This window comes from Triturus cristatus, chromosome 8 (genome assembly GCF_964204655.1).
Source record: "Triturus cristatus chromosome 8, aTriCri1.1, whole genome shotgun sequence".
Classification (NCBI taxonomy): Eukaryota; Metazoa; Chordata; class Amphibia; order Caudata; family Salamandridae; genus Triturus; species Triturus cristatus.
The window spans coordinates 1,643,122,483-1,643,143,819 of record NC_140591.1 but is presented as its reverse complement, the minus strand read 5'-3'; the positions used below and the strand labels follow the sequence as shown (position 1 = coordinate 1,643,143,819).

At 42.0% G+C, this 21,337-nt stretch overlaps 1 protein-coding gene across 1 annotated transcript in view; it reads right to left on the bottom strand.

Moving 5' to 3' along the window:
* LOC146808477 (transient receptor potential cation channel subfamily M member 2-like) overlaps nt 1-21,337 on the bottom strand; it is a 1,642,641-nt gene that overhangs the window by 45,455 nt on the left and 1,575,849 nt on the right. The window contains exon 25 of the mRNA XM_085623575.1: nt 19,383-19,479. Within this exon, the coding sequence (XP_085479701.1) occupies nt 19,425-19,479 (55 nt within the window). The 3' untranslated portion in view covers nt 19,383-19,424. The remainder of the gene's footprint in view (nt 1-19,382; nt 19,480-21,337) is intronic.

Sequence of the window (21,337 nt, the reverse complement as noted above, 5' to 3'; positions counted from 1 at the left end):
AAAAGCTACTGTGTGCTGACTGTTTTTAAAAGCTACTCTGTGCTGCGTGTCTTTGAATGCTACTGTGTGCTGAGTGTCTTTAAAAGCCACTCTGTGCTGAGTGTCTTTAAAAGCTACTGTGTGCTGAGTGTCTTTAAAAGCTACTCTGTGCCGAGTGTCTTTAAAAGCCACTCTGTGCTGAGTGTCTTTAAAAGCCTCTCTGTGCTGAGTGTCTTTAAAAGCTAATCTGTGCTGAGTGTCTTTAAAAGCTACTGTGTGCTGACTGTTTTTAAAAGCCACTCTGTGCTGAGTGTCTTTAAAAGGTAATCTGTGCTGAGTGTCTTTAAAAGCCAATGTGTGCTGAGTGTCTCTAGAAGCTACTCTGTGATGAGTGTCTTTAAAAGCTACTGTGTTCTGAGCGTCTCTAAACGCCACTGTGTGCTGAGTGTATTTAAAAGCCACTCTGTATTGAGTGTCTTTAAAAGCTACTGTGTGCTGAATGTCTTTAAAAGTAATTGTGTGCAGAGTGTCTTTAAAAGCGATTGTGTGCCGAGTGTATTTAAAAGCTACTCTGTGCTGAGAGACTTTAAAAGCCACTCTGTGTTGTGTCTTTAAAATCTGCTGAGTGTCTTTAAAAGCTAATCTGTGCTGAGTGTCTTTAAATGCTACTGTGTGTTGAGTGTCTTTAAAAGCCACTGCATGCCGAGTGTCTTTAAAAGCTACTCTGTGTTGAGTCTTTTAAAGCCACTCTGTGCTATGTCTTTAAATGCTACTCTGTGCTGAGTGTCTTTAAATGCTACTGTGTGTTGAGTGTCTTTAAAAGCCACTGCATGCCGAGTGTCTTTAAAAGCTACTCTGTGTTGAGTCTTTTAAAGCCACTCTGTGGTATGTCTTTAAATGCTACTCTGTGCTGAGTGTCTTTAAATGCTACTGTGTGTTGAGTGTCTTTAAAAGCCACTGCATGCCGAGTGTCTTTAAAAGCTACTCTGTGTTGAGTCTTTTAAAGCCACTCTGTGCTATGTCTTTAAATGCTACTCTGTGCTGAGTGTCTTTTAATGCTACTCTGTGCTGAGTGTCTTTAAATGCTACTGTGTGCTGAGTGTCTCTAGAAGCCACTCTGTGCTCAGTGTCTTTAAAAGCTACTGTGTGCTCAGTGTCTTTCAAAGCTACTCTGTGCTGAGTGTCTTTAAAGGCCACTGTGTGCTGAGTGTCTTTAAAAGCCACTGTGTGCTGAGAGTCTTTAAAAGCTACTCTGTGCTGAGTGTCTTTAAAAGCTACTGTGTGCTGAGTGTCTTTAAAAGCTACTCTGTGCTGTGAGTCTTTGAAAGCCACTCTGTGCCGAGTGTCTTTAAAAGCTATTCTGTGCTGAGTCTCTTTAAAAGCGTTGTGTGCTGTGTCTTACAAAGCTACTCTGTGCTGAGTGTCTTTAAAAGCTACTCTGTGCCGAGTGTCTCTAGAAGCTACTCTGTGCTGAGTGTCTTTAAAGGCCACTGTGTGCTGAGTGTCTTTAAATGCTACTGTGTACTGAGTATCTTTAAAAGCTAGTCTGTGCTGAGTGTCTCTAGAAGCTACTCTGTGCTGCGTGTCTTTAAATGCTACTGTGTGGTCAGTGTCTTTAAAAGTGACTGTGTGCTGAGTGTATTCAAAAGCCACTCTGTGCTGAGTGTCTTCAAAAGCTACTGTGTGCTGAGTGTCTTTAAAAGCTAATCTGTGCTGAGAGTCTTTAAAAGCTACTGTGTGCCGAGTGTCTTTAAAAGCTACTCTGTGCTGAGAGTCTTTAAAAGCCACTCTGTGACGAGTGTCTTTAAAAGCCACTCTGTGCCGAGTGTCTTTAAAAGCCACTCTGTGCTGAGTGTCTTTAAAAGCCACTTTGTGCCGAGTGTCTTTAAAAGCCACTCTGTGCCGAGTGTCTTTAAAAGCCACTCTGTGCCGAGTGTCTTTAAAAGCCACTCTGTGCCGAGTGTCTTTAAATGCGAATGTGTGCTGAGTGTCTTTAAATGCGACTGTGTGCTGAGGGTCTTTAAATGCGACTTTGTGCTCAGTGTCTTTTAAAGCCACTGTGTGCTGAGTGTCTTTAAAAGCTACTCTGTGCTGCGTGTCTTTGAATGCTACTGTGTGCTGAGTGTCTTTAAAAGCTACTCTGTGCTGAGTGTGTTAAAAAGCTACTGTGTGCTGACTGTTTTTAAAAGCTAATGTGTGCTGAGTGTCTTTAAAAGCCAGTCTGTGCTCAGTGTCTTTAAAAGCTACTGTGTTGAGTGTCTTTAAAAGCCACTCTGTGCTGAGTGTCTTTAAAAGCTACTGTGTGCTGAGTGTATTTAAAAGCTACTCTGTGCCGAGTGTCTTTAAAAGCCACTCTGTGCTGAGTGTCTTTAAAAGCCACTCTGTGCTGAGTGTCTTTAAAAGCTACTCTGTGCTGCGTGTCTTTGAATGCTACTGTGTGCTGAGTGTCTTTAAAAGCTACTCTGTGCTGCGTGTGTTAAAAAGCTACTGTGTGCTGACTGTTTTTAAAAGCTAATGTGTGCTGAGAGTCTTTAAAAGCTACTGTGTGCCGTGTCTTTAAAAGCTACTCTGTGCTGAGAGTCTTTAAAAGCTACTCTGTGCTGAGAGTCTTTAAAAGCTACTCTGTGCTGAGTGTCTTTAAAAGCTACTGTGTGCTGAGTGTCTTTAAAAGCTACTGTGTGCCGTGTCTTTAAAAGCTACTCTGTGCTGAGAGTCTTTAAAAGCTACTATGTGCTGTGTCTTTAAAAGCTACTCTGTGCTGAGTGTCTTTAAAAGCCACTCTGTGCTGAGTGTCTTTAAAAGCCACTCTGTGCTGAGTGTCTTTAAAATCTACTGTGTGCTGAGTGTCTTTAAAAGCTACTGTGTGCCGTGTCTTTAAAAGCTACTCTGTGCTGAGAGTCTTTAAAAGCTACTATGTGCCGTGTCTTTAAAAGCTACTCTGTGCTGAGTGTCTTTAAAAGCCACTCTGTGCTGAGTGTCTTTAAAAGCCACTCTGTGCTGAGTGTCTTTAAAAGCCACTCTGTGCTGAGTGTCTTTAAAAGCTACTCTGTGCTGAGTGTCTTTAAAAGCTACTGTGTGCTGAATGTCTTTAAAAGTAATTGTGTGCAGAGTGTCTTTAAAAGCGATTGTGTGCCGAGTGTATTTAAAAGCAACTGTGTGCTGAGTGTCTTTAAAAGCTACTCTGTGCTGAGAGTCTTTAAAAGCCACTCTGTGTTGTGTCTTTAAAAGCTGCTGAGTGTCTTTAAAAGCTAATCTCTGCTGAGTGTCTTTAAATGCTACTGTGTGCTGCGTGTCCTTAAAAGCTACTGTGTGTTGAGTGTCTTTAAAAGCTACTGCGTGCCGAGTGTCTTTAAAAGCTACTCTGTGTTGAGTCTTTTAAAGCCACTCTGTGCTATGTCTTTAAATGCTACTCTGTACTGAGTGTCTTTAAATGCTACTCTGTGCTGAGTGTCTTTAAATGCTACTGTGTGCCGTGTCTTTAAAAGCTACTCTGTGCTCAGTCTTTAAAAGCTACTCTGTGCTGAGTGTCTTTAAAAGCCACTCTGTGCTGAGTGTCTTTAAAAGCCACTCTGTGCTGAGTGTCTTTAAATGCCACTCTGTGCTGCGTGTCTTTAAATGCTACTGTGTGCTCAGTGTCTTTAAAAGCTACTGTGTGCTGAGTGTCTTTAAAAGCCACTCTGTGCTGAGTGTCTTTAAATGCTACTGTGTGCTGAGTGTCTTTAAAAGACACTCTGTGCTGAGTGTCTTTAAAAGCTACTGTGTGCCGAGTGTCTTTATAAGCTACTCTGTGCTAAGAGTCTTTAAAAGCTACTGTGTGCCGTGTCTTTAAAAGCTACTCTGTGCTGAGTGTCTTTAAATGCTACTGTGTGCTGAATGTCTTTAAAAGCCACTCTGTGCTGAGTGTCTTTAAAAGCCACTCTGTGCTGAGTGTCTTTAAAAGCCACTCTGTGGCAAGTGTATTTAAAAGCTACTCTGTGGCAAGTGTATTTAAAAGCTACTCTGTGCCGAGTGTCTTTAAAAGCTACTCTGTGCCGAGTGTCTTTAAAAGCGACTGTGTGCCGAGTGTCTTTAAAAGCGACTGTGTGCCGAGTGTCTTTAAAAGCCACTCTCTGCTGGGTGTCTTTAAAGGCCACTGTGTGCTGAGTGTCTTTAAAAGCTACTCTGTGCCGAGTGTCTTTAAAAGCTACTCTGTGCCGAGTGTCTTTAAAAGCTACTCTGTGCCGAGTTTCTTTAAAAGCGACTGTGTGCTGAGTGTCTTTAAAAGCGACTGTGTGCCGAGTGTCTTTAAAAGCCACTCTCTGCTGAGTGTCTTTAAAGGCCACTGTGTGCTGAGTCTCTTTAAAAGCCAATGTGTGCTGAGTGTCTCTAGAAGCTACTCTGTGATGAGTGTCTTTAAAAGCTACTGTGTTCTGAGCGTCTCTAAACGCCACTGTGTGCTGAGTGTATTTAAAAGCCACTCTGTACTGAGTGTCTTTAAAAGCTACTGTGTGCTGAATGTCTTTAAAAGTCATTGTGTGCAGAGTGTCTTTAAAAGCGATTGTGTGCCGAGTGTATTTAAAAGCTACTCTGTGCTGAGAGTCTTTAAAAGCCACTCTGTGTTGTGTCTTTAAAAGCTGCTGAGTGTCTTTAAAAGCTAATCTGTGCTGAGTGTCTTTAAATGCTACTGTGTGTTGAGTGTCTTTAAAAGCCACTGCATGCCGAGTGTCTTTAAAAGCTACTCTGTGTTGAGTCTTTTAAAGCCACTCTGTGCTATGTCTTTAAATGCTACTCTGTGCTGAGTGTCTTTAAATGCTACTCTGTGCTGAGTGTCTTTAAATGCTACTGTGTGCTGAGTGTCTCTAGAAGATATTCTGTGCTGAGTGTCTTTAAAAACCACTCTGTGCTCAGTGTCTTTCAAAGCTACTATGTGCCGAGTGTCTTTAAAGGCCACTGTGTGCTGAGTGTCTTTAAAAGCCACTGTGTGCTGAGAGTCTTTAAAAGCTACTCTGTGCTGAGTGTCTTTAAAAGCTACTGTGTGCTGAGTGTCTTTAAAAGCTACTCTGTGCTGTGAGTCTTTGAAAGCCACTCTGTGCCGAGTGTCTTTAAAAGCTATTCTGTGCTGAGTCTCTTTAAAAGCGTTGTGTGCTGTGTCTTTAAAAGCTACTCTGTGCTGAGTGTCTTTAAAAGCTACTCTGTGCTGATTTTCTCTAGAAGCTACTCTGTGCTGAGTGTCTTTAAAGGCCACTGTGTGCTGAGTGTCTTTAAATGCTACTGTGTACTGAGTATCTTTAAAAGCTAGTCTGTGCTGAGTGTCTCTAGAAGCTACTCTGGGCTGCGTGTCTTTAAATGCTACTGTGTGCTCAATGTCTTTAAAAGCGACTGTGTGCTGAGTGTATTCAAAAGCCACTCTGTGATGAGTGTCTTCAAAAGCTACTGTGTGCTGAGTGTCTTTAAAAGCTACTCTGTGCTGAGTGTCTTTAAAAGCTACACTGTGCTGAGTGTCTTTAAAAGCTACTCTGTGCTGAGTGTCTTTAAAAGCTACTCTGTGCCGAGTGTCTTTAAAAGCTACTGTGTGCTGAGTGTCTTTAAAAACTAATCTGTGCTGAGTTTCTCTAGAAGCTACTCTGTGCTGAGTGTCTTTAAAGGCCACTGTGTGCTGAGTGTCTTTAAATGCTACTGTGTACTGAGTATCTTTAAAAGCTAGTCTGTGCTGAGTGTCTCTAGAAGCTACTCTGTGCTGCGTGTCTTTAAATGCTACTGTGTGCTCAATGTCTTTAAAAGCGACTGTGTGCTGAGTGTATTCAAAAGCCACTCTGTGATGAGTGTCTTCAAAAGCTACTGTGTGCTGAGTGTCTTTAAAAGCTACTCTGTGCTGAGTGTCTTTAAAAGCTACACTGTGCTGAGTGTCTTTAAAAGCTACTCTGTGCTGAGTGTCTTTAAAAGCTACTCTGTGCCGAGTGTCTTTAAAAGCTACTGTGTGCTGAGTGTCTTTAAAAACTAATCTGTGCTGAGTTTCTCTAGAAGCTACTCTGTGCTGAGTGTCTTTAAAGGCCACTGTGTGCTGAGTGTCTTTAAAGGCTACTGTGTACTGAGTATCTTTAAAAGCTAGTCTGTGCTGAGTGTCTCTAGAAGCTACTCTCTGCTGCGTGTCTTTAAATGCTACTGTGTGCTCAATGTCTTTAAAAGCGACTGTGTGCTGAGTGTATTCAAAAGCCACTCTGTGATGAGTGTCTTCAAAAGCTACTGTGTGCTGAGTGTCTTTAAAAGCTACTCTGTGCTGAGTGTCTTAAAAAGCTACACTGTGCTGAGTGTCTTTAAAAGCTACTCTGTGCTGAGTGTCTTTAAAAGCTAATCTGTGCTGAGAGTCTTTAAAAGCTACTGTGTGCCGAGTGTCTTTAAAAGCTACTCTGTGCTGAGAGTCTTTAAAAGCCACTCTGTGCCGAGTGTCTTTAAAAGCCACACTGTGCCGAGTGTCTTTAAAAGCCACTCTGTGCTGAGTGTCTTTAAAAGCCACTCTGTGCTGAGTGTCTTTAAAAGCCACTCTGTGCCGAGTGTCTTTAAAAGCCACTCTGTGCCGAGTGTCTTTAAAAGCCACTCTGTGCCGAGTGTTTAAATGCGACTGTGTGCTGAGTGTCTTTAAATGCGACTGTGTGCTCAGTGTCTTTTAAAGCTACAGTGTGCTGAGTGTCTTTAAAAGCTACTCTGTGCTGCGTGTCTTTGAATGCTACTGTGTGCTGAGTGTCTTTAAAAGCTACTCTGTGCTGAGTGTGTTAAAAAGCTACTGTGTGCTGACTGTTTTTAAAAGCTAATGTGTGCTGAGTGTCTTTAAAAGCCACTCTGTGCTCAGCGTCTTTAAAAGCTACTGTGTTGAGTGTCTTTAAAAGCCACTCTGTGCTGAGTGTCTTTAAAAGCTACTGTGTGCTGAGTGTCTTTAAAAGCTACTCTGTGCCGAGTGTCTTTAAAAGCCACTCTGTGCTGAGTGTCTTTAAAAGCCACTCTGTGCTGAGTGTCTTTAAAAGCTAATCTGTGCTGAGTGTCTTTAAAAGCTACTGTGTGCTGAGTGTCTTTAAAAGCTACTCTGTGCTGCGTGTCTTTGAATGCTATTGTGTGCTGAGTGTCTTTAAAAGCTACTCCGTGCTGCGTGTGTTAAAAAGCTACTGTGTGCTGACTGTTTTTAAAAGCTAATGTGTGCTGAGTGTCTTTAAAAGCCACTCTGTGCTCAGTGTCTTTAAAAGCTACTGTGTTGAGTGTCTTTAAAAGCCACTCTGTGCTGAGTGTCTTTAAATGCGACTGTGTGCTGAGTGTCTTTAAATGCGACTGTGTCCTGAGTGTCTTTAAATGCGACTGTGTGCTGAGTGTCTTTAAAAGCCACTCTGTGCTGAGTGTCTTTAAAAGCTACTGTGTGCTGAGTGTCTTTAAAAGCTACTGTGTGCTGAGTGTTTTTAAAAGCTACTCTGTGCTGTGTGTCTGTGAATGCTACTGTGTGCTGAGTGTCTTTAAAAGCTACTCCGTGCTGCGTGTGTTAAAAAGCTACTGTGTGCTGAGTGTCTTTAAAAGCTACTCTGTGCCGAGTGTCTTTAAAAGCCACTCTGTGCTGAGTGTCTTTAAAAGCCACTCTGTGCTGAGTGTCTTTAAAAGCTAATCTGTGCTGAGTGTCTTTAAAAGCTACTGTGTGCTGACTGTTTTTAAAAGCCACTCTGTGCTGAGTGTCTTTAAAAGGTAATCTGTGCTGAGTGTCTTTAAAAGCCAATGTGTGCTGAGTGTCTTTAAAAGCTAATCTGTGCTGAGTGTCTTTAAAAGCTACTGTGTGCTGACTGTTTTTAAAAGCCACTCTGTGCTGAGTGTCTTTAAAAGGTAATCTGTGCTGAGTGTCTTTAAAAGCTACTGTGTGCTGAGTGTTTTTAAAAGCTACTCTGTGCTGCGTGTCTTTGAATGCTACTGTGTGCTGAGTGTCTTTAAAAGCCACTCTGTGCTGAGTGTCTTTAAAAGCTACTGTGTGCTGAGTGTCTTTAAAAGCTACTCTGTGCCGAGTGTCTTTAAAAGCCACTCTGTGCTGAGTGTCTTTAAAAGCCACTCTGTGCTGAGTGTCTTTAAAAGCTAATCTGTGCTGAGTGTCTTTAAAAGCTACTGTGTGCTGACTGTTTTTAAAAGCCACTCTGTGCTGAGTGTCTTTAAAAGGTAATCTGTGCTGAGTGTCTTTAAAAGCCAATGTGTGCTGAGTGTCTCTAGAAGCTACTCTGTGATGAGTGTCTTTAAAAGCTACTGTGTTCTGAGCGTCTCTAAACGCCACTGTGTGCTGAGTGTATTTAAAAGCCACTCTGTATTGAGTGTCTTTAAATGCTACTGTGTGCTGAATGTCTTTAAAAGTAATTGTGTGCAGAGTGTCTTTAAAAGCGATTGTGTGCCGAGTGTATTTAAAAGCTACTCTGTGCTGAGAGACTTTAAAAGCCACTCTGTGTTGTGTCTTTAAAATCTGCTGAGTGTCTTTAAAAGCTAATCTGTGCTGAGTGTCTTTAAATGCTACTGTGTGTTGAGTGTCTTTAAAAGCCACTGCATGCCGAGTGTCTTTAAAAGCTACTCTGTGTTGAGTCTTTTAAAGCCACTCTGTGCTATGTCTTTAAATGCTACTCTGTGCTGAGTGTCTTTAAATGCTACTGTGTGTTGAGTGTCTTTAAAAGCCACTGCATGCCGAGTGTCTTTAAAAGCTACTCTGTGTTGAGTCTTTTAAAGCCACTCTGTGCTATGTCTTTAAATGCTACTCTGTGCTGAGTGTCTTTAAATGCTACTCTGTGCTGAGTGTCTTTAAATGCTACTGTGTGCTGAGTGTCTCTAGAAGCCACTCTGTGCTCAGTGTCTTTAAAAGCTACTGTGTGCTCAGTGTCTTTCAAAGCTACTCTGTGCTGAGTGTCTTTAAAGGCCACTGTGTGCTGAGTGTCTTTAAAAGCCACTGTGTGCTGAGAGTCTTTAAAAGCTACTCTGTGCTGAGTGTCTTTAAAAGCTACTGTGTGCTGAGTGTCTTTAAAAGCTACTCTGTGCTGTGAGTCTTTGAAAGCCACTCTGTGCCGAGTGTCTTTAAAAGCTATTCTGTGCTGAGTCTCTTTAAAAGCGTTGTGTGCTGTGTCTTTAAAAGCTACTCTGTGCTGAGTGTCTTTAAAAGCTATTCTGTGCCGAGTGTCTCTAGAAGCTACTCTGTGCTGAGTGTCTTTAAAGGCCACTGTGTGCTGAGTGTCTTTAAATGCTACTGTGTACTGAGTATCTTTAAAAGCTAGTCTGTGCTGAGTGTCTCTAGAAGCTACTCTGTGCTGCGTGTCTTTAAATGCTACTGTGTGGTCAGTGTCTTTAAAAGTGACTGTGTGCTGAGTGTATTCAAAAGCCACTCTGTGCTGAGTGTCTTCAAAAGCTACTGTGTGCTGAGTGTCTTTAATAGCTAATCTGTGCTGAGAGTCTTTAAAAGCTACTGTGTGCCGAGTGTCTTTAAAAGCTAGTCTGTGCTGAGAGTCTTTAAAAGCCACTCTGTGACGAGTGTCTTTAAAAGCCACTCTGTGCCGAGTGTCTTTAAAAGCCACTCTGTGCTGAGTGTCTTTAAAAGCCACTTTGTGCCGAGTGTCTTTAAAAGCCACTCTGTGCCGAGTGTCTTTAAAAGCCACTCTGTGCCGAGTGTCTTTAAAAGCCACTCTGTGCCGAGTGTCTTTAAATGCGAATGTGTGCTGAGTGTCTTTAAATGCGACTGTGTGCTGAGTGTCTTTAAATGCGACTTTGTGCTCAGTGTCTTTTAAAGCCACTGTGTGCTGAGTGTCTTTAAAAGCTACTCTGTGCTGCGTGTCTTTGAATGCTACTGTGTGCTGAGTGTCTTTAAAAGCTACTCTGTGCTGAGTGTGTTAAAAAGCTACTGTGTGCTGACTGTTTTTAAAAGCTAATGTGTGCTGAGTGTCTTTAAAAGCCAGTCTGTGCTCAGTGTCTTTAAAAGCTACTGTGTTGAGTGTCTTTAAAAGCCACTCTGTGCTGAGTGTCTTTAAAAGCTACTGTGTGCTGAGTGTATTTAAAAGCTACTCTGTGCCGAGTGTCTTTAAAAGCCACTCTGTGCTGAGTGTCTTTAAAAGCCACTCTGTGCTGAGTGTCTTTAAAAGCTACTCTGTGCTGCGTGTCTTTGAATGCTACTGTGTGCTGAGTGTCTTTAAAAGCTACTCTGTGCTGCGTGTGTTAAAAAGCTACTGTGTGCTGACTGTTTTTAAAAGCTAATGTGTGCTGAGAGTCTTTAAAAGCTACTGTGTGCCGTGTCTGTAAAAGCTACTCTGTGCTGAGAGTCTTTAAAAGCTACTCTGTGCTGAGAGTCTTTAAAAGCTACTCTGTGCTGAGTGTCTTTAAAAGCCACTCTGTGCTGAGTGTCTTCAAAAGCCACTCTGTGCTGAGTGTCTTTAAAAGCCACTCTGTGCTGAGTGTCTTTAAAAGCCACTCTGTGCTGAGTGTCTTTAAAAGCCACTCTGTGCTGAGCGTCTTTAAAAGCCACTCTGTGCTGAGCGTCTTTAAATGCTACTGTGTGCTGAGTGTCTTTAAAAGCTACTCTGTGCTGCGTGTCTTTAAATGCTACTGTGTGCTCAGTGTTTTTAAAAGCTACTGTGTGCTCAGTGTTTTTAAAAGCTACTGTGTGCTGAGTGTCTTTAAAAGCCACTCTGTGCTGAGTGTCTTTAAAAGCCACTGTGTGCTGAGTGTCTTTAAAAGCTACTGTGTGCCGAGTGTCTTTAAAAGCTACTCTGTGCTGAGAGTCTTTAAAAGCTACTGTGTGCCGTGTCTTTAAATGCTACTCTGTGCTGAGTGTCTTTAAAAGCTACTGTGTGATGAGTGTCTTTAAAAGCCACTCTGTGCTGAGTGTCTTTAAAAGCTACTGTGTGCCCAGTGTCTTTAAAAGCTACTCTGTGCTGAGAGTCTTTAAAAGCTACTGTGTGCCGTGTCTTTAAATGCTACTCTGTGCTGAGTGTCTTTAAATGCTACTGTGTGCTGAGTGTCTTTAAAAGCTACTCTGTGCTAAAGCTACTCTGTGCTGAGAGTATTTAAAAGCTACTCTGTGCTGAGAGTCTTTAAAAGCCACACTGTGCTGAGTGTCTTTATAAGCCACTCTGTGCTGTGTCTTTAAAAGCTACTCTGTGCCGAGTGTCTTTAAAAGCGACTGTGTGCTGAGTGTCTTTAAAAGCGACTGTGTGCCAAGTGTCTTTAAAAGCCACTCTCTTCTGAGTGTCTTTAAAAGCTACTCTGTGCCAAGTGTATTTAAAAGCCACTGTGTGCTGAGTGTCTTCAAAGGCTACTGTGTGCTGAGTGTCTTTAAAGGCTACTGTGTGCTGAGTGTCTTTAAAAGCTACCCTGTGCTGAGTGTCTTCAAAGGCTACTGTGTGCTGAGTGTCTTTAAAAGCTACTGTGTGTTGAGTGTCTTTAAAACCTACTCTGTGCCGAGAATCTTTAAAAGCTACTCTGTGCCGAGTGTTTTTAAAAACTACTCTGTGCTGAGTGTCTCTAAAAGCCACTCTGTGCTGAGTGTCATCAAAGGCCACTGTGTGCTGAGTGTCTTTAAAAGCTACCCTGTGCCGAGTATCTTTAAAAGCTGCTGTGTGCCAAGTGTCTTTAAAAGCTACTATGTGTTGAGTGTCTTTAAAAGCTACTCTGTGCCGAGTGTCTTTAAAAGCGACTGTGTGCGGATTGTCTTTAAAAGCGACTGTGTGCTGAGTGTCTTTTAAAGCCACTGTGTGCTGACAGTGTTTAAAAGCTACTCTGTGCTGAGAGTCTTTAAAAGCTACTCTGTGCTGAGTGTCTTTAAATGCTACTCTGTGCTGAGTGCCTTTAAAGGCTACTCTGTGCTGAGTATCTTTAAAAGCTACTGTGTGCCGAGTGTCTTTAAAGGCCACTGTGTGCTGAGTGTCTTTAAAAGCTACTCTGTGCCGAGTGTCTTTAAAAGCCAATGTGTGCTGAGTGTCTTTAAAAGCTACTGTGTGTTGAGTGTCTTTAAAAGCTACTGTGTGCTGAGTGTCTTTAAAAGCTACTCTGTGCCGAGTGTCTTTAAAAGCTACTGTGTGCTGAGTGTCTCTAAAAGCTACTCGGAGGTGAGCGTCTATAAAAGGCCACTGTGTGCGGAGTGTCTTTAAAAGCTACTGTGTGTTGAAGTGTCTTTAAAAGCTACTCTGTGCTGAGTGTCTTTAAAAGCTACTGTGTGCGGAGTGTCTTTAAAAGCCACTGTGTGCTGAGTGTCTTTAAAAGCTACTCTGTGCTGAGAGTATTTAAAAGCCACTGTGTTCTGAGAGTATTTAAAAGCCACTGTGTGCCGAGTGTCTTTAAAAGCCACTGTGTGCTGAGTGTCTTTAAAGCGACTGTGTGCTGAGTGTCTTTAAAAGCCACTGTGTGCCGAGAGTATTTAAAAGCCACTGTGCGCTGAGTGTCTTTAAAAGACACAGGCACGGCTCTCGGGCCAAAGCGGTGTCACGCACTGCATAGGCTCCTTGCTCTCTCTGTGCTATGACTTCTCCCTCTGGTGCAAACTTCCAACTCCTGTCTGCAGCCAGGGATCGTGACAGACACTCAGCAACCCAGCCATCGGCAGCAGCTAGGCTCTATTTTACTACCTGCAACTCCAATGACTCAGAGACACACTTGGTAAGTGTAAAAAATTAAACCATTTAACCCTGCTACATTGATATAAATGTTTAGGTTAATGTTGAAGTGTTTGTGTACAGTTAGTTGGCTCGCGATGATTTACTTGCACAAAGGGTTAATTCCTGCTGGAAGCTTGGAACGTTAATGTGTACACTGAGCCATGCTGCATATTCGCAAACTGTATTTTATGAGGTTGGATGATACCTGTGAGTTACTTTTCTATCAGAGATCGTTGTTAGTTACTTGTGGAACTTTTAGTTTTGTATAAATGACATGGGTTTTCAGGCAACAATAAAAATGTCAAGATAACTCTAGTGAATAATGATTTTTTCGGCCGAGATCAGTGTTTACTTTAGTGGCAGTTTTCGCTAATAAAGTAGCGCTTAGGGTTAATATGCCAGTTCACACTGATTTCTGATCTGGGCCATATTAAACAGAAAAAAAGATGGCAAGCTGCAACACTGTTCAAAAACCCTTTTCACATGTGTGATTTATGTACATAGAAACTGGACACTGAACATACAAAATGTCAACCCTGATTAAGAAGAGGAGATTGTTACCATTACGTTGATGCCACTTCCAACTTCATAAATTCTACGTGCTTGTACATTAGCCTCAGCCTTATATGAGTGTTTCCAGGGCAGAAATGCATGTGTAGGGTATTGATCAGATGTTCACAAACAAACACTTTAGCTCTTTACTTGGACTTAATTCCTTAGTTTTACTTGTGATCAGGTGTCACTCAGTATCACGCATTTAGTAGTAGAATGTCAAAAGTACACTGAAACCATGAAAATGTCGCGTATCAGCAATCTGAAAACCTGCCAGCTATGCCTCACTCTTCTGAGGCTCGCCCAGGGCTGTGCTGTACGCGGCTGGCCGGCTGTCGAGTCCCTAAATCAGCGGACTGTTGCCCTTCCATTTCTGGTGCTTTGCACCAGTTTTCAGATGTTCTTACAGTTTCTCATTGCTCAAATGGTTTTAATTTCTGATATTTATGTTTTCCTTATTAATAATAATAATAATCAAGCTTGTAAAGCGCATGGTTACACAAGCTAGTGTGTCCCCGCGCTACGGCAGTTACCTCATAGGGAGCAAAGGTAGGACACCGCATCACCCCTCAGAGCCTAACTCCGGAAGAGCCAGGTCTTCAGCTTCTTCCTAAAGAGTGACTCCGATGGATCACTCCGCAAAGAGAGAGGAGGTGCATTCCAGCGCTTCGAGGCCAGATAGCGGAAGGAGCGAGCTCCCATTCGCGCTTTTCTTGCTCTGGGGATTATGACCTTGTCCTCTGTGCTTCATTTTGCTGGCGAGAAAGTGTCACTCATAGTTGTTGAAATGTCACTCATAATGTCACACATGGCAATCTGAAACCTTGGCAGCTCTGAGTCGCTATGGGTTATTGATGCATGTTGTCTTGGAGAGGAATACTCTGGAACCTTTGGGTATTTCTTTAATTATATAAAAGTGCTTGTGATTTGAACATTGTAATGGAGCTATTCTTTTATTTCAGGGTGATCCACTGTATTTACTGTTAAGGGAAGATGGGTGTGCCTCGCATACTTTCTCCTTAACACCAGCACAGCCATGTTTGACAGATGCAGGAAATCCACCTATTTAGTCTAATGAATAGAAACAATATTTCTTAAATTCCATAGAGACAATCAAAGATGAGGAGCTTTCAGAAGTACAAAAAAGAAGATTCTTCTGCATTAATTGGATGTTCAAGGCTCTTGTGTATAATTCTATGGAAAAGATGCCCCGCACTTCTAGTAACTCTGAGGTATTTTGGAAGCTCTGAAGGATTTAGACAGATATTACTCTACATCAGCCTCCATAGCAATTAATATGCAATTTAATCAGGAGGGAGGGGAATAGACTGGAACCTATTGAAGAGTATATTTCTGCTCTAAGAGAATTGGCGCTAACCTGTAGGTTTGCTGCCTTACACAACGAGGCCAACAATAATGCATGTCAACAATGAGCATGCTCAGGAGAGACTATGGATTTATGGAGAAGCTTGCCTCAGTGATGTGATTTCGGTAGTTAAAAAGGCTGAAATCTGTAATAAGTGTGCCAAAGCAGCTGTAGTAAATTCTAAAGATGAGCAGAAGGAGGTTGTATGCAAAGTCAAACAAAAGAAAAAGAAGGAAACCTTCAGTCAGAATGAAAATAGGAAGCACTCTTCCAAGCAACAAGAAGAGAAATGCTATGGTGTGGTAGTAAGGACCACAAAGCCTCTTGAAGCATTTAGGGTACTGAAATCTGACACAGGTATTCCTATAGTTTACTCAGTGGCCGGTTTTTTATTCTCAGTATGGTGCACTAGAAGGGCCCACTTGAGAACCCAGAATGAAAATTGATTGTTCTTAGTCAATGCTGTAAATCTATTTGCCATTTATTCATTCATGCACTAGTTTTACATATAGGAACTCTAGATTTCCTATTTTTATTGAGGATCTGATTTTAGTTTAATTTATATATTTATTGTTCCATGAACTCTCCAACTAATTGTGTTATTTCTGTCCAGACTTTATGCCCTAGGGTTTATGAATTTCTGAATTTGTAACTGTATGTACAATTGTATTACTCTTGTAATTGTTGTTTTATAATGTACTTTTTAGGACATTTTGTCCGAAATAAAGTTTTTTTTGACTTGCCTATAATAGGAAATGTCCTGCACACAATGAAAGGTGTAGAGAGTGTGGCACTATTGGACACTTGCCTAAAGTCTGTAGGAAGAGTAAATTTAACAGAAACGTAGGTGTTGTTAAAGGTTATTCTGGATCAGATTCAGAGTCTGAATCAGATAAATGAAGTGAAGAATGTATTCATAATAAGAATGAGTGTGTTTTGGAAACTAAGAAAGCTCGGGAGAACGAGAGTGTGAAGCACCTTTCCAAACAATCTAGGAACAAGCCTGTCTGCTGTATTAAGATTGGTGAGGTGGATACTTCTAGATACAGATTGCGGGTCACCATACTCCATGGTGCACACTAGGGTGTGGGATGAAAAATGTGCTTGTGTGTTAGAAAATTCATTCAGCCCTTCAGATGTCACCCTGGAGGTTTCATTAGGGAACCAATACCAATGGTAGGTTACAGGAGACTGACCTTTGAATTCAAAGGAAGAAGAACCATCAGTAACCTTTATGTGGCGGAAGAGGATCCACCCGTATTAGGGTGGGTCGACCAGACAGCATTGAACATTATCTTAGATTCAAACGGCCAGGAACAAGTATTGGTTACTAGCAGTGTAGACAGTATTGACTTTAAAAATACTTTTCAAGGAGAATTTTCAAGAAAAATTGGTACATTGAAGGGTACATGCATAAGATAGTGCTGAAAGGAGATGCCATTCTCAAAGTGCATAAGTTCAGGGAAATCTCTTGGGTACTAAGAAAGGAAGTGAATCAATAAATTGAAAGGTTGCTAAGGGAGTGAATAATCAAACTAGTGGACACTGCTTAGTGGATTGGTCTGATAGGTTTCGCAAGATGTGCCAACGGTAAGATTCGCTTACATGTGGAATGCGTACATGAGGAATTTGAACAACAGTCTAGTGGTGGAAATGTTACAGCCTTTGTGATACCGTTAATGTTTCTATTATGTGCGTATGTCGTTCGGACTAGCTTTGGCGGCAGCCGTTTTTCAAACGTTATGCACCTATGATTCAAGGACAGCACAGGTGCCATATTTTTCCAAGATGACTTCTTACTCATGGGCAAGAATAAGGAGCTACATGATGCCATGGTGAAGTTTTACAGATCTTGCAGGGTAATTGTTTAAGAGCGGAGTTTTCAAAATGTTAATTCAAAGTACAGCTGATGAGATAAAACTGAAGGAAGAATAATTTAGTGCTGTCAGCGATGGCTCCACTTCCACTCCTAAGATTCTTAAAAAATAAGGTGCAATTTAGTTGGTCAAGTGAATTACGACCGATTTTGAATGTATCAAAAAAAAGTTATGGCAATAAATGTAAATGGATTCGACCACAGTCGCTAGTAACAGAGGTATAGGAGCAGTGCTCAGTCAGACAGGCATGAAGGGTAATGAGTTCATGGTGGCATTTGCTTCTAGGGCATTAGCACTTTCCCAAGAACAACTCTCTGTAATTGAGAAGGAAACTCTGGCAATGCTTCAGGAACTCTGTGTGGGGTTATGAGGTCGAAATTAGGTGTGACGACAAAATATTATTGAAAGTTTTGACCCCTGAAGGGTTGCTAAATGCTACTCCCAGAATTGCAAGAATGTCTGAGGTATTTAGATTATTGGTACAAATTGTGTTATTTTCCGGTACTAGGAACAAGGTAGCTGATTGTTTATTGCCCTTGGTAGACATTTCAATGAGAATTACATTTTTGGGGCGTCCTGAGGATTGTTTCACTCTAGGAAGCTAGCTTTCCATGATGTGGGCGAATGTAAGAGCACACCATGCAAAAACTCCCGATGACCCTTGTTTGGTTTACAGGGCTTACTTTAACAGTCCCAAGTGCTCTATTAGTAGTAGTGAGGTCGAGCAGCTTGCGCTTATCAGAGGGGAGTCTTAAGCATTTGCTGGACACACCAAATCAATATATGGTACACACACTCAAAAAGAAAGCTGAGAGCAATTCATGAAAATAACACATATTTCTATATATTTTTAGACACAAAGGTCACTGATAGCAGGTAAGTACCTTCAGAGTTATAAATCTGACAAGAAAACAGTAAAAATGCACACATAATGGTTTTTGCGGCAAGAGCCTTGAACACGGTAGTGTTATCCTATGGGAGGAAAGACATATACTGCAAACAGGAACTAGTAGTAGGAGTTCAGGGGGAAGCTTTGGTACTCAAGGTGCTAGGGGTCCAAGATCCAAAGAACCATCAGAGCTTTAGTTTACTTGCCTGGCGTGTGCTGGTGCATAGGTGCTGGTTTGGGTTGGCAGCCTCGAACACTACACAGGTAGAAAGCATTGGGCAGCCCGGCAGAACCAACAGGAGGGGTCCTCTTGTGAGGACCTTTAGGGCAATGGGGTGCAGTCAGCCAGCATGAACCCGGGCTAGGAGGTCAGAAAGTCTCAATATTAATTTATACATTGCTGGCATTTCTGTTTTGTGTATTGCTCACCCATTTTACACCCTTCCACTTATTTCCCCTCTAACAGCCGGATTATGCCTTATGATCTTTACCTAAAAGAGGCTGATTCTATTCACTCCTGCTAAATGTTCCCAACATTGGATGCTCTGTTCCTTAGACAAGTTTCCATGTGCAACCTGCTCTTGAGCTGGAGTGGGAAACAAGCTCATGGAGAGAAGAGGGCGCATCCCCTGAGAACAAGGCAGACCAGACGTGCCCCATGCGTGTGTCTCTTAACGAAGATTAAAATGTCCAAACCCTCCCTGAGCCCTAAGACTCGTACTTCCTTGAAAGGCGCACAAAGCTGCAGCTCTATGGCCTTGAACGCCATTTGATTTCTCCTAACATTATTACAGTAGGGTCTGGAGCAGGGATCATGCTTCATGGGGCTAGAACACAGGGCACTGAACAACATTGTAAAAGTGACAATGACCGGGCTTTGTCATCAAGTGACCACCTGCACTCAACCACAGAGGAGGTCATTTTCTTTTCTGAAATTCTAGCTTCCTCCATGATAAATGCAGCTCTGGACTTTGCAGCCTGGTTACAGTGAAATGCCTGTGTTCCACACTGAGCTTTTCCTCTTTCCCCTCAATGTTGCTCTCAACTTAACAGCAAATTCCCATGCCACAGAGGCGGCGTACTAGAAGTAGGACTCCACATGTTGTAACCTTCAATAATATTGTGTACGATCTGCATAATAATGCACAGGGCACAGCAGGTCCCAATTTACATGGGTACAAAGAGTATGATGGCAGAGAAAGACCGCCCAGAACATGTTTGCCAATTTCCATCTCTAGTGGATTACTGAGACGGTTCACTGCTTCGGATTCACTCCTTTCTGATCTAAGGCTTGGTTTACACATCTGCCCACAAATCACGGATCTCGGTACAAGATCACAAAGGACAGTGAGGCCTTCTGATCAGCAGCATGGGAGCACGGCGGGTGTGGAGGAGCGGCAGCTGGGCATTTTTAAAGGGCTGTGCTCTAGAGGATGAACACTGTGGGTGAGATATTGAGTCCTTGATATTCATCCATTCATTCGCCCCATCTGGAGGCCACAGGCTGGCACAGCTGGCCTTATCCATGCTTTTCAAGGCTTGGAACGCCATAAATGCCCAAGCTGCAAACTTTTCAAAGCAGAGTAGATGATGAGAAACAACTTTATGATTCACCAAAGGTATGCCGGTTAAAGGCCGCCAGGAAAACTCACATGGGTCTAGCTAAAGCTTAGAAAGGGATTGATTTTGTCATGGCTGGCTTCACCATTCAATGCTCTGATTGAACAAAACCATCTGAACACAATCTAGTCGTTTGTCATTCTTTTTCATATATGGTTTATTCACCTGTCTAATTACAACCATTAATATGTTTTCATGTAGCCTGCACTAGATGAGGAAATTATACATGTGTGGGTTAAAGCATGAGAAGAGGTTTTGGAACCCTCTAATAATAAAACAATCCTGTAGTCTCACATGATTAATCGTTACCCTATATGCACCATCCTAAATATGGCCTGGGAGGTACATGGGATATTGTCTGTGATGTCTCAGGTCGAGTCGGTAAACGGGTGTCAGCCGGCAACTTTCTGGATGTCTCAAACTGGGATAGATCTGAGGGTGAATCTGTGACAATGAATCAAAGTTACCCCACTTCCCGAACTTACCCATAACACGAGCCTTCTCTTTGGATGCCAATCCCTTCTCTGTCAAGGACTCGATGATCCAGTCCAGGGCAATTTTACACTGGGACACCTGGGACACCTGCACCAAAAGTCATTCCATTGAATTATTTTGTAGCTTACATGATGGACAAAGAAGAACATTCCTGAATCAGGCAACAGTTCAAGACGTAGCACAATTGTTAGGGGACCAATGAGCACCAAGCGACATTAATGAGGTAGGAAATGAAAATCCAACACCACACATGACCGACCACTGGTACTGCAGCCCCCATACCACATAGAAAATAATGAAGGTAAGGACTTAAAGTAAATCCCTAGGAAAGTGTGTTAAATTATTTGAAATAGATAAAAATATAAATAAATGTAATTCACTGTTAAACAATATATACAACAATAAATACCTTATTTTGAAATTAAAGTCCGAAACCACGTGTGGCCAACCACTGTTGCTGCAGCACCCAACCATAGAATTTAACGGTGGGAGGCTCTAAGGAAAGGCCTGTTTGTATATGCTCAGCTTGAGTTTTTTACTGAATCTGATGGTTTTTCGACTCTGAGAGTGCACTGAGGCCTCCTAATCAGACAGCAGTGCCAGTCTCCTGACCTTAAAATGTATATAATTGATTGGGTTATACCCAATTGGTATAAGCTAACTGACTTGTAAGTCCCTAATATGTGGTACCAAGGCTACCCAGGGCCTGTAAGTTGAAGGGTCACCTCAGGGACTGCAGCACTGGCTGTGCCACCCTGAGTGCCACAAAGGAAACCATTACTCGGGGTCTCCCACTGCAGGCTGGGAGGGCAGTTTTAAACTGCTTAGTCGTCTTTTCCATTTGAAGTAATGGCTAAGCCCAGTCCTTCCTTTTTCATATATGTAAGTTACCCTAAGGTTGACATGTCAAGCCCTTAGACAGAGTGTAGTATATACAAAAATGGAACAGGTACTTTTTACATATTCCAACAGTAAAAACCTGAACTTGTCTTTTTAACAGGGGTAAAGGCTAGCAGTCCCATTGGTGACTGCAGAGTTACAGCCCTCAGTCAAGCTCACTTCTGACTAGGACTACTAAAGTTAGTACTATAAGGTATCTAACAACTTGTTACTTTAAGTCTGACTTGATGCCCAAGTCGAAATTAATTAAACTTGTTGCTGTGTGCAACTTTTAAAAAGTTGCCCATTTGTTGCAAAAAGTCTACTGTGTCTCTTTACGGTTGCCCATGAGGGTCTGTCCCTGAGACAGCTTTCTGCCCTCATGGGGAGGCGTGCAAATGACTCTCAGGAAAGGACACAACAGAAGCCTGTTTGGGGGAGAGTGAAAAAAGTTGTGCCCAGGAACATATTCAATTACACATTACTCGTTGACTCTGGTGTTGTGTCACTTTTAGTGTTTATATATAACCTGGGAGGTGGGAGCTGTAACAGGTGGCAGCTCCATGTCAATCTGGTCGCATAAGCATTTCTAGTTTGTAAGTCAATATACTATCAATGGTGCTGATATGGACATAAGTGCATTTTAAGTTCCACTAATCCGCTTGATATTTACAGATCTAGGTTCGCTGATCTTGTAAATTCAATTGTGAATGTTATTAAAACCTAATATTTCTGCTGGTTTAAAGATGTGATGTGTTTGACTTGTGCATGAAATAGTTTGAAGGCCCTGCCCATCTGACAAGAATGTTCTTCAATCTCTCTAATGATTAATGATTTTTAATGATTCAAAGTTTTTCTCTGGTGAAGAATGAGCTACTCATGGTAGTCTTACACTGAAGGAAGATATCTGGTCACAATATTTCCTCACCTGGTAGGTCTTCACTAGATGAAAGGGTGACTTCACTACAAGAGCTGCAGCGTTACAAGTTACTTACCTTTGCTAACTCCTTCTCTGGTAAAAACTCTATCAACCCATTGATTCTGTATTTTACATTATTTCCCGAGT